We start from the raw sequence: 12204 nt of genomic DNA, 5'->3' as shown, positions 1-12204 counted from the left end.
TGAATGAATGAATGATTCAAAGAAAACTTTTTTATAAACAGCCAGCTTTATTGTCTGTGTAAGCATAAACAAGCACTTCTGTAGTTCTATATTGTTTATAGACTGTGTGAAGCGAATGTGTTCGCTGCCATTTTCTGACGAATAAAATTTGAGGAAAAAGCTTATTATCAAAAAAGGTGAGCATAATTGGAAAGGTATATTACTGTTTCTCACACAATATTGCATACTTTATTAATATCGCATGACATATCGAAATACTATCCGCGTTTTCGGCTACGGATTACGTAATTTGTTGATCTTCGTCACAAAAATTTACGAAACATCAATAGCGATGTGTGAAGGCGTTTCTCGAGCGAAGAGCGTAGAGTTGTTGTCTACACCAAAAAGTTGTTCTGTTTGTAGGTGTGTGCGTACCTACAAACTGCCGCAGGTTATGCGAAAGTATGTCGTATCGAGGCACGGGCGGCGCATGGGACGGCGGGCCGCCGGGCGCTGAGGCGGAGTACGCGCCGCAGCCGCCGCTGCCCGCCGCGCCGCCCGCCGGCCCCGCACACGCGCCCTACCAGCGCGCGCTGCCCGCCACCGACCCCTGGACCGGCGTCAGCTACAGCCAGTATGGCCACCCACCCAATTATGAATACCAGAACTATGGTGGCTACGGCTACAACTATGATTCCAATTACTACGCCAGGCAGGATGGAAACTATTACAAGTATCCCGATTCTAGATCCGCTTATCCCTCTACAGCGAGTGGTTACGAATACCCGCCGAGACCACGCGAACGATCTCGGTCACCGGTTGACTCGCGGTCCTATGAACGCCGCCGAAGATCGTATTCCAGGAGTGTATCGCCATATGAAAAGAGGGAAAGAGCTTATTCTAGAAAGAGAGATAGCAGCTATGAAGAGAGTCGAAGAGGTCGCTCCAGAAGCAAATCTGCAAAATCAAAAAGAAAATACTCTTCTAGTGACCGTTCTAGCTCACGGTCGAGATCTTATTCTCGTTCAAAGGAGATGAAAAAGAGAAGGCATTCTGAGTCTTCTGATTCATCTGAGAGGTCATATAAGAGAGGTGGTAAAAGTGGCAGACGTGACTCTATTACTCCACCTTTGAAAAGTAAAAGATCTAGATCTCACTCCCTGAGTCCTAGGAGATCTTCTAGCAGGTCTCCCAGACTGAGATCTGAGAAGGAAATGTTAAAAAGCAAAGATGGAAAATCTCATTCTAGTAAGAATGTGAAAGTTAAAGACAGTAGGCTCAGAGAAGATAACACACCACCTCCCAGAAAAAAAAGGGAGCACTCTACCACTCCCCAAAAGAGACGAAGCAGGGATTCTGATAGATCCTCACTTACTCCACCTAAGAGTTACAAAAAATCTGAACGTTCTGAAGTGAGCCCTTCAAGAAGCTATAAGAGTCAAAGCAGCTCTAAAAGAAAGCCACGAGATAGCTCTGTGACTCCTCCCAAATCATATGCTAGGAGTCGCCACTCTTCAAGTTCTAAATCTCGCTCGAGATCGCCTTCCCCGCGATCTACAAAACGTAAACGTTCGCACTCGCCTAAAACACGTCGCTCGTCTTCGAGGTCCTCCAGATCATCTGCATCCCCTAGACGTTCGCGGTCTAAATCCAAGCGCCGCACCCGGCGCTCGAACAGTCGTTCAAAACGCCGCTCTGTAAGCAAAAGTAGATCAAAATCTCGACGTAGATCTAAGTCTAAAGGCAAAAAGAGATCAGCAAGCCGATCAAAATCTCGATCGAAATCCCGAGGATCTGACTCTCGCAGTCGTAGTGCTTCGCCAACCGATGATGAACGTCGCGGACAGTTTACTGTCGCTGATAGAAAACGATTCTGGAAACTGCACCGAAGCAGACAAGAGGAGAAACAAAAAGATAAATCACCGCTGAAGGAAGTGAAGCCGCCGCCGGGTGCTTTAGAGAGCACGAAAGTCGATGACATTGAATACGGCGATCCTCCTGAAGTGGAGGGCCCGAACTTCGCAGAACTGTTACCCACTGCCGACCAAGTATTAATTAACTCTGCATCTTCGTCCAAATCTAAAAACATTCCGATACCAATAAAGAATGATGGCAGTTTCTTAGAAATGTTTAAAAAGATGCAGGAGGAGACTAAAAAGATTGAGGACCTAGAAAAGAAGCCAGAAATCAAAAAGCCGTTACCTTTTATCGGAAAGCGGCGCGGTGGGCGAGTGTTGAAAACTGGCATGGTGAAGAAAGCCAAAGCCATAGATGAACAAAACGCTGACAATACGCCGAAAGACGCTTGGTCTCTTTACATGCAGGAAGTGAAGAAATACCGTGAAACCTCCTGCGAGGAAGAGCGAAAGACTCGTCCACTCGTCAAATAAATAAAGTTAACATAATTTCTTTTTTAGTATTAAGTTATCATTGACATCTGTGTAATTACGTGTTATCATTTATCACTTTATTTTATACATATTACATATTTGTATTCTATTCTTTGTGTCTATCTAACCGAACTTTTAGTTGTTACTTTCACATCCATTGTGATGCAGAATTTCCGAATAAAGTATTTTGAGAAAGCTTGTGTGTGTGTTTGCAGCAAAATGCCTGAGATGATCAAATCGCCCGCCGACATCAAAACCGCACCCTTCGACCCGCGGTTCCCTAACACGAACCAGACGAGGTAAACTTTTGAATGTTCTATTCCTTTAGTGCAAATCAGGCAAGCAGAGTGACAGGTGAATTAAGTTTACGAAAGGCACCTCGCTACACTATCATGTTGGAAGAGGTATACACAGCTGTTTTCCAATCGTTAAAGCAAGATTATTCCACATACAACACAAGACTTATTTCTGTAATCCATACAATACATTATTTAGTAATAGAATCTAATAGAAATACCTATTTATTACCACGATTTAGCTCAAGCCTTTTAAGTATCTGTAGTGACTGACAGATATAAATTACAATAGACATACTTTCTGATTTACTTTTAGAATTTCTTATTAGATTCCCATTTAGGTACGGGTAAATAGCGTTGGTTTATTTCCATATCTTAATTAATACCTACATTATTCACGCCCAACATATAATAAATAGTACATTATTTACGCCCTCCATAATACATTATTCACACTATTTACAAGCAATAACCTAGGTACGCACGGAGTATCTTTTAGGTAGAAAGTAGGAATCACATGGGATTTTGATGTTCTATAAATACCTCCCCTACTTGAATAAGACTTGAAGCCATTATTATGTTCGAAACGTTGAACCGTAGTACTTGCATTATATGCTATACAAACAAAATGCATTTATAAAAGTCACGCCCGTAATCCGTAATGGGGTGAACAGAGCCACTAGTAATCAATTTGCAGGGTGAATGATGAGCCCATCGTATTAGAAAGGGCTCAAAGCAATTGGACGAAAGGCAATTTAACGCATTCTATGCTTTCTTTGATCACCTTCAAGTCCAGTACAGAAAGTTGTGTTTAAGACGTAATAGAGAGAATATAATGATAATAATGACCACACATAATAGGTATAATTACGTACACGAATTCATTAGAATTTGCTGTACGTAGGCCGTAAATTAATCAACCTTAAACCAAGTAGAGGGAATATACATACATGAGTTGACCTACTTTAGAGCGTTAGGCTCACGATCTGGAGGTCCGGGTTCGATTTCCGATGGGGACATTGTCGAAATCACTTTGTGAGACTGTCCTTTGTTTGGTAAGGAGTTTCCAGGCTTGAATCACCTGATTGTCCGAAAAAGTAAGAGATTCCGTGCTTCGGAGGGCACGTTAAGCCGTTGGTCCCGGCTATTAGCCGTAAAAACACCTCCACCAACCCGCAGTGGAGCAGCGTGGTGGAGTATGCTCCATACCCCCTCCGGTTGATTGAGGGGAGGCCTGTGCCCAGCAGTGGGACGTATATAGGCAGTTTATGAGTTGCCCTATATAATTATATTATCCTATTGGGGTAGGTATAGAACACGGAATTGCGTGTACTAACTACGATCCTGACACATCAAATTGAGGCATTCTCGCTAGTTGAGTACTCTTGACCTGGTTTTTTAACGTCCTGAATTTGATAGCAGTATACCTAAGTACCTTCTAACACGTAAACCTTAACATTCCAGACACTGCTACCAGAGCTACCTCGACTTCCACCGATGCCAGAAGGTTCGCGGTGAGAAGTACGAGCCCTGCTACTATTTCAAGCGCGTCTTCACATCCCTGTGTCCCAACGAGTGGGTCTCCAAGTGGAACGACCAGCGCGAAGCTGGTACCTTCCCTGGCAGAATTTAAATTCAAAAAACTGTATAGCTTATTTGTTAATTTATGCAATTCAACTTCATAGTGCGAGTCAATGTGATTTAGGAAAATAAAATGTGTATTACAAGTTGATGTGAGAGTTTTATTTTTATGTCCGTATACACAACAGGACCCTTCGTCTGATTCGATCGACAACCAGAGTTTCACTTTCGTAATATTTAGTACCTTCCGAGTAGTGTAAGAAAAATAATAGTACCTTTACAGTTAAACAAAAAACTTGAATTAATTTCCAGCAGGACCCTCCGTGGTTTGAAGGTCTTCAGACCATTGGTGTATATCCCTGTATAGCGGTGCATTAGTACCTTCAGATTATCTTCGTTTTCTTTTAAAACAAATATTAGTTTATAAGAAATAAATCTACAAAATTTTTATACTGCCAGCAGGACCCTTTTTTGTTTTGGTGCTTTCAGTCCAGACATTCATATTTCCTAGCAGCAGTATATTAGTACTTTTCAAAAAAATATCGCTTAATTAAAAAAAAATGTATTAAAAAGTAATAAGACTGATTCTTTATCAGAGAAAATATTCTAACACTTTTATTTATGTGATGCAACCAATGAAATAAAAAACAGTTTTCATGTTATATTAGGTAGGTACGTAGTTTGATATCGTCAAAAAGGAAAACACAATGAAAATTATAACAAAAAATAAATTATATTTACAAAAATTTACATTAGGAATTATCAATCAAAATTACAATTACCAATCAAAATTACAATTACCAATAGAAATTATCAATCAAACGTTGTTCAGCGTGGGTTAATAAAGATCATAGTAGATCATTGGTTGCATCACATAAATAAAAGTGTTAGAATATTTTCTCTGATAAAGAATCAGTCTTATTACTTTTTAATACATTTTTTTTTTAATTAAGCGATATTTTTTTGAAAAGTACTAATATACTGCTGCTAGGAAATATGAATGTCTGGACTGAAAGCACCAAAACAAAAAAGGGTCCTGCTGGCAGTATAAAAATTTTGTAGATTTATTTCTTATAAACTAATATTTGTTTTAAAAGAAAACGAAGATAATCTGAAGGTACTAATGCACCGCTATACAGGGATATACACCAATGGTCCGAAGACCTTCAAACCACGGAGGGTCCTGCTGGAAATTAATTCAAGTTTTTTGTTTAACTGTAAAGGTACTATTATTTTTCTTACACTACTCGGAAGGTACTAAATATTACGAAAGTGAAACTCTGGTTGTCGATCGAATCAGACGAAGGGTCCTGTTGTGTATACGGACATTTTATTTTTAGTTTGGTTAATTTCGAAGACCAGAGGGTCAAGCCAGATGTCTGTACCTAAGGAATATGACCATATATTCTGTACGATACCGAACCTTTAAATTTCTTCTCCAGCATACTTGTGAGCCACCAAAGACACTCGCGGTGAGTCTTGATGCGATCGATTCAACTCTATGTATAAATTACCCACGTAATGAAAGTCAATGTAGAAATATAGAAACCTACCTAAACATTTTCAGATCCCATAGGATGATAGCTATGGCAGGAATTAGACAATAGGGGATAGAAAAGTGATCAAATTAAACCGCCCAAGATTCTACAACATCTGGTTTATTGAGTGCTCAATGTTATATCGGTCCGGGGAAGGCGCCTTTCTCGCGAAGTTCATCCCAATGCTCTATCCAGAAGTTGGGGCAAATTGTTTCGAAGTACCGCTTGAATATTTTGCAGTCCATCACGTCTCCCAGCAGTCTTCTGCACTTGTAGTAGTCGCAATAGTTGTCGTAACACGCCCTGGAAAATAATTACAGTTTTTATACACATTTCACACCCGTTGTCTAATCAGGCTGGGCAGAATTAATACAGAATAGAATACTTACTTAGTCTGATTTTGAAATGGATAGCGAGGGTCAATTCGTAGAGTCCTGAATTCCTGGTCACACATATTGAATTATTGTAGGTGTGATTTTAATAAGTAGAAAAATATATCTAAAACACAATTGTAAAACAATTTAGAAATTCCGTAATATTTTCATACTTGACGCGACAAGAAAAACAAAAGAATGCTCAAAATCAAAATGCTTAAGTCAAGAAACAAATGGGTAGTTTTTAAAAATCGAAAATGGCTATTGTGAAAAGGTTGTATGCACTAACGGCGTAATAATAATAAATAAAAAGTTAATTTTAAGATTTAATTTATTCTTATTAATATAATTTACATTATATTACTGGAATTTTTATAAAGGTATCATTTTTCATACAAATAAGCTGCTCTACATAGGTAGGTACTAGAAGCAGGTAAAAACAAAGACTTAAAAAATATTCCAGTTAGCACCAGCAAAGTAATGAATTTGTAATGGATTAGGATCACTATATAGAAAAAAGATGCTTGAAAATTCTCTGTCATCTATAAAATACTAAGTTGTTTCCAACTCAACACAGATTCTACAAATATAGGGAGAGTGAACTGGTCTAGTAAACTGAAACGAATTATTGATATAATTCTTTCGTTATTATTAAACAGAATATACATAGGTATATATTCAATTAAATTGGATATGTTACTTCTAAATTTTAAGTACATACATCCAAATAATCTCGTTTTAAAAATATTTACATACAAGTAACTTCAATGTAATTGTCACTAGGTATTTACATATTTGGTAAATACAGAAAATTGTGTTAAAATGTTTAAAAGCATAGGTTGAGGGGTTAAGATAAATCTCATAAAGGCCCTATTTACATTACGCGATCCATCGAGCCCGATGCGTCGGGTACGGGTAGTAGAATAAATCTTCTTCTATCGTGTGGGTTTTGAGGTGGAGTACCAACTTCATCAACCATCAACCCTAGTGTCAGTAAAATAAACAATACATCGGGTGAGACTTGTGGGAGGGGCCACGAATTCACCTTGAGTTTTATACCTACACCAGACGCATTGTGTTCGATGCATCGCATAAGGGTTGAACTACACCTGTCAGCACCGCAACGCACTTTCCTATGCTTCTATCCTTTTCAGAACCGACCTTTTCTAGAGCGAGATAAAGTCAATCCGGTCGCCGGCTACCTCCTCGATTCCGTCGCATTATCTCGCTCTAGGAAATGACGTTTCTGAGAAACAGAAATAGATAGAAGTATAGGAAAGTGCGATGGTGCGGCCAAATGTAGTTCAACCCTAAGAGTCACATAATAAAAGTTTTACCATTCATCTATACACAAAGTTGTTGCATGGTTACACAGGCATTCAATACAAAAATAAAAACTGGTTTATAGTCGTCAATAAAACAGTAGTAAAGTGACGGTTGCGAAAACAAACATTGCTCATCATACCAATATTTAACCTGACATTGGCCCCGATTCCTGCAGACATCTCTTAATTTTACTTTAAGTTATACCTGTCATTTTCTTATCCGCCGAAAAGGAAAGGGACGGATGATTGACAGCTCTTAATTTTAGGAAGAATGAGTAAATAAATGAATAACCCGGGCGAATTTTTAGACGGTTGTTTTAGATTTGTGCTTAAAATTGACGTGTGTTCCATAAATTTTATACTTGTCGATTACCCGTCCCTTTCCTTTTCGGCGGATAAGAAAATGACAGATATAACCTAAAATAAAATTAGATGGTATTTACAGGAATTAGCACCATTCTTTGCATAACCTAGTTATTATCATTTAGAACATCGTCAAATCGCTTCTCTCAAAGGTGAGAGAGCTTTCACAGTACGTCCAAGTGGTTGTATGTAGAACTATAATGGTGCCGATTCAGACAACCACCATAATTTGACACCAAGAATCTTCTGATCGGATTCGGATCAAATGTAGTATGAAAACGCCCTAAGGGAACACGTCAACTGAAGTGGAACCGAAGCGGACGGAACGTCAGGAATTGATGCTTCCTATTGGTTCGTAGAATATGGTAGAACTGCGATTTGTAGATCGGCAAATCCGTATTACATAATAACTTTTTATAACAATGTAACTAGTAAATGCTGAAGTACGAAGGTACGTTGTAGGCAGATTCTCAAACTTATGTCGCCAATTTAATTTCCTACTGGATATTTAATTTATAAAAAGACCAAAGACTCTAGGATATTTTTGCGTTAACGGTAATGATAATGACTTCCGGTGTCCGAATAACTACCTAGCTATTCCTAAAGAAGACGAGTTTAATATCTACAGGGGGATTAAAATGGCCACATCGAAGCAATTCATCTAAGAAAGCAATGTTGCTATTTGACATTTGCGCATATAAAAGTAAGTGCGCAATGCAAACAAATGTCAAATTGCAATATTGCTTTCTTAGATGAATTGCTTCGATGTGGCCATTTTAACCCCCCAGAACTCTAGCTTTACATCGAAAATTCTAGAGTTTAATTCCTCACCACTATACTATATAGAACAGCCTAAACTTCGCCCCTAATAAGAGAAGATTCTTTACACCAACATCGATGGATACGTGGTTACTGGTTAGTGATGTTCGTCGATATTTTTCCCGGTGATGCTGAGTGTGGCGTATTGTTGCTGCCGATGTAAGATGCCTAAGCATTGGAGAAGGCATTGCATGCTAGCTGCTGAAGTGGCCTGGAAAATAAATTATTATTCATTTTAATTATTATTTTCTAGCCTACACTACACCATCCCACTGCACGGCAAAGGCCCCTAAAAAAGAAAACAAGAAAATTCGAATTTCGAACTTAAAAATGCGAAGGTATTTCTATCTGTGTAGGCCATGATACAACCGAAATAAACAGAAAAAGTCACCACTAGAAAACTAATACGCCCGTAAAGCTGTATATGTATATGTTATGAAATGGATATTGATGTTCTATTTAGTTATATACCTTTAGTAGTAGTAAGTCAGGATCAGTATGAGGAAACGGCGACTCTGCCGATTCAATACACCTTGCTAAAGCTGCATCACTGAAAATAAAATTACATACATACTAAAGATGGGTCTATTATATGAAAATATTCAAATGAAGATTAAAAATAATAATAAAAAAGTTTATTTAGGTAAAATCTACGAAACACATATACATTTACAACATTAAAATATACACACATTACATACTAAATACCACATTTTTTATGGAAATATTTTCCTATAGACAGGTATATCCCTTCATTTCTGTTATATTTTTAATAGGTACCACTTTGAAAAAATAGAAGACAAGGCAAACAATTGATTTCTTTCACCCTAAGGTTGCCTGGCAGAAATTGATGTTGAGCAATAAGGCCGCATATTGTGCTTGTTTTGTTTGTCTGTACATGTCCTGAATTTATTATTTTATGCAATAAAAAAATATTGATGTTGGTTGGTTAGTCAACCAGTGTCCCATTTCAGTATGGATCTCTAAAAGTAAGCTAAGCCCCATAAAGATAAGGGTAGACCATTTTGATTTCATGTTATTTTGTTTGTATTTTTGAATGTATTTTATTTCCTGTAATGGACTAAAAAGTCAGTTAAATTATTTATTTATAAAATCATATTTATTTACGAGAATACATAAAGTACATACATACATACACATAACACCCACACACATACATACATATATTATTATTCATTATGCATATAAAATTACCTTAAAAAGAGGGAGAGATTAAAGAAAAAATGAATGTCGTGTCTTATAAGAAAGTGGAAGAATTCACCTTTGATAGAAAAGAATGGAGAATGCTACACCAACAAGAACATGGCTCTTAAATTGATGATGATGATATTACCTTAGTTCAGTGGACTGCAACTGTTGCCTGGCTGATGCCATGGCATCGTGGACTGCAAGCTGCTCGCGTGGTTGAAGTGGGGGATTGGCTCCCATAGCCTGGAAGTGCATTTCAGAAACATTGATATTGGTGACTGCATACCACCATTATGGAATCTTTGTTATATAAAGTAACAATTATTCATAATGTATTTATTTATTAATAGCCTTTTATCAGACATAGAAATTACATTTTAAGGTTTTTCCTTAATCTATGATCTATGGTAACCAATCTGTGTGCCTTTGGGCAAAGGGCTCTTCCATTTTTCTCTATTCTTTTTTTTGTGCACTTATCTAGTCCAGGTCTTAGTGTTTCCAGCCATTGAAATTATTTCATCGGCCCACTCTTTAAATTGCCTCCTGCTTCTCTTATGGCCTATAAGATGTATGCTCAATATTAATTCAACATAGTAAAGTGTGTACTCAATATACCCCCTGCATATGCCTAGTTGTGGGATAGTAAAGATAGGCTGTTGTTCATAATGATGTTGATTACCTCTCACTACCCCAATTTGGGAATATAGTCACATGTAATAAGCTGTTTATGTGATGAATAATTCACTGTTTATCTTCAAAGACTATGTTTTAGAATAAGTTTTGAGATGTAAATGAATAGACGAGGTCTTACCTTAGTGTGTATCTCAACAATAGCTCGGAGGCCATTGACCCACTCCTGCCTCGCCCGGGCATCTGTGGCGCGTAGCTTCAGCATGTCGCCTGACGCACAATTGATGGTAAATGTCCGAGAGTCTTCATCGCTTGGACAGATCACTGCTGCTGCTAGGTGTGCCTGTAAGTGACCATAGAATAGTTTGTTTGCACTGTACATACTTATATGAATTTGTGTGATAAAGATTTACCTCGCCCCGGGCAGGCTGTCCAGGTTGTATTGTGTCTCCAGGCCCATCAAAAAGGTAATAAGACAAAACACCAGTTTCAGGATCGACCGCAAACCAACGCTGTTGCCAACCTTTTACGACATTGGTGTACTTATACAGCTGCCCAGAGAGAGGCCGATGAGACCCCAGACCAGTCGTCTTCATCATAATACCCTAATATTCACGAAATAAATATTTATTTACAAAATCACAGAATCGACAAATTACTATAAAATTTTACGACAGCGTTTCGTTATAAATTTGAAACCTTATTTTAATTCGATAAAAATATTTAAGTCTTGATGAAATTAAAAACATTTAATATAATAACTATAGTATTTTATAACATAACATCAAAAAATTACGTTTTATTTATTTTTAGAATTATTTTATTAATTGTCTTTACTACTGTAAAATAGTTTTACAAAGACCAACAAAACGCGTTGTCAAACAATGACGTCACTACACTAATACTATTCGTTTCATCATCATCGTCATCAACAAAACTTATTCAAAGACATTAAAATTATAATTTCTACAATTATGAAAGCATAAGTAGCATCACTTATGTTTTCATCCTATTTTAAGAGAAAGTGATAAAAAATAATTGATTTATCACTATTAACTTAAGATACGTATAATAGAATTTTCACTTAAATTTTTATCACTTACGTAACGAACAATACCTGTTTTGTTTTGACAGATTTTCGTCGCTGTTTCGCAAAGACCTTGTATAGAATAGACGGAGCATATTTAAGACGAAAGAAAAACATAGGTTTTGTCTTTCGCACTCATGTGAGCCGTCATAAGTTAAAAAGAGATAAATATACTATCGTCGTAACGTCTTTTGTACTCGTGTAGCGGGTTTGTTATAGAAACGTACCTATAGTATATGTTTTTGTATCAGAACCACTAGTGCCGTTCCATGTCTTTATCGACATTATTATTGGCTAAATATTTCATGTTAGTCCAAGATCTAAAAAAATATACATTACAAATTGAATGATTAATTAAATACAGAAATAACGACCTAGTATCCATACCTGGGTGGGTAGAACCACAAGTAAATTAGTTAAAACGATACCTATTTGTACCCTGATAGAAAGATACCTAAGAAGAACCGTACGTTGCGGTGACAGATTCAGAACCACTTATTCAACGTAATTATCATGGACAAACTTGTTAAAAGTCAATTTATCATTTTTTAATCTATGTCATTTCGCAAGGTGTTATGGCCGAGGAGGTCGAGGACGGTCCATCTAGTCCACA

The 12204-nt window shown here is 37.4% G+C and overlaps 4 protein-coding genes across 4 annotated transcripts; 2 read left to right on the top strand and 2 right to left on the bottom strand.

Moving 5' to 3' along the window:
- The first annotated feature begins 45 nt into the window (after positions 1–45).
- Positions 46–4397, top strand: LOC126372830 (uncharacterized). The gene is made up of 3 exons (XM_050018740.1): positions 46–176; positions 2585–2668; positions 4130–4397. The coding sequence occupies exons 2-3, from the start codon at positions 2589–2591 to the stop codon at positions 4296–4298; spliced, it is 249 nt and encodes an 82-aa protein (XP_049874697.1). The 5' UTR covers positions 46–176; positions 2585–2588; the 3' UTR covers positions 4299–4397.
- LOC126372744 (serine/arginine-rich splicing factor 4) lies at positions 201–2565 on the top strand. Its single transcript, XM_050018615.1, has one exon. It carries the CDS (start codon positions 444–446, stop codon positions 2367–2369), a length of 1926 nt encoding a protein of 641 aa, XP_049874572.1. The 5' UTR covers positions 201–443; the 3' UTR covers positions 2370–2565.
- Positions 4398–5920: 1523 nt separating the features above from the next.
- On the bottom strand, positions 5921–6290 carry LOC126372831 (uncharacterized). Its single transcript, XM_050018741.1, has 2 exons — positions 6174–6290; positions 5921–6087 (listed from the first exon to the last, which is right to left on the bottom strand). The coding sequence occupies exons 1-2, from the start codon at positions 6236–6238 to the stop codon at positions 5922–5924; spliced, it is 231 nt and encodes a 76-aa protein (XP_049874698.1). The 5' UTR covers positions 6239–6290; the 3' UTR covers position 5921.
- A 181-nt stretch (positions 6291–6471) lies between these two features.
- LOC126372811 (oxysterol-binding protein-related protein 11) lies at positions 6472–11170 on the bottom strand. Its single transcript, XM_050018713.1, has 5 exons — positions 10918–11170; positions 10686–10847; positions 10020–10117; positions 9137–9215; positions 6472–8876 (listed from the first exon to the last, which is right to left on the bottom strand). Exons 1-5 carry the CDS (start codon positions 11101–11103, stop codon positions 8763–8765), a joined length of 639 nt encoding a protein of 212 aa, XP_049874670.1. The 5' UTR covers positions 11104–11170; the 3' UTR covers positions 6472–8762.
- Positions 11171–12204: the final 1034 nt, after the last annotated feature.

Source organism: Pectinophora gossypiella, chromosome 14 (genome assembly GCF_024362695.1).
Source record: "Pectinophora gossypiella chromosome 14, ilPecGoss1.1, whole genome shotgun sequence".
In the NCBI taxonomy this organism is placed as follows: domain Eukaryota; kingdom Metazoa; phylum Arthropoda; class Insecta; order Lepidoptera; family Gelechiidae; genus Pectinophora; species Pectinophora gossypiella.
This window is presented reverse-complemented; position numbering and strand designations above follow the sequence as displayed.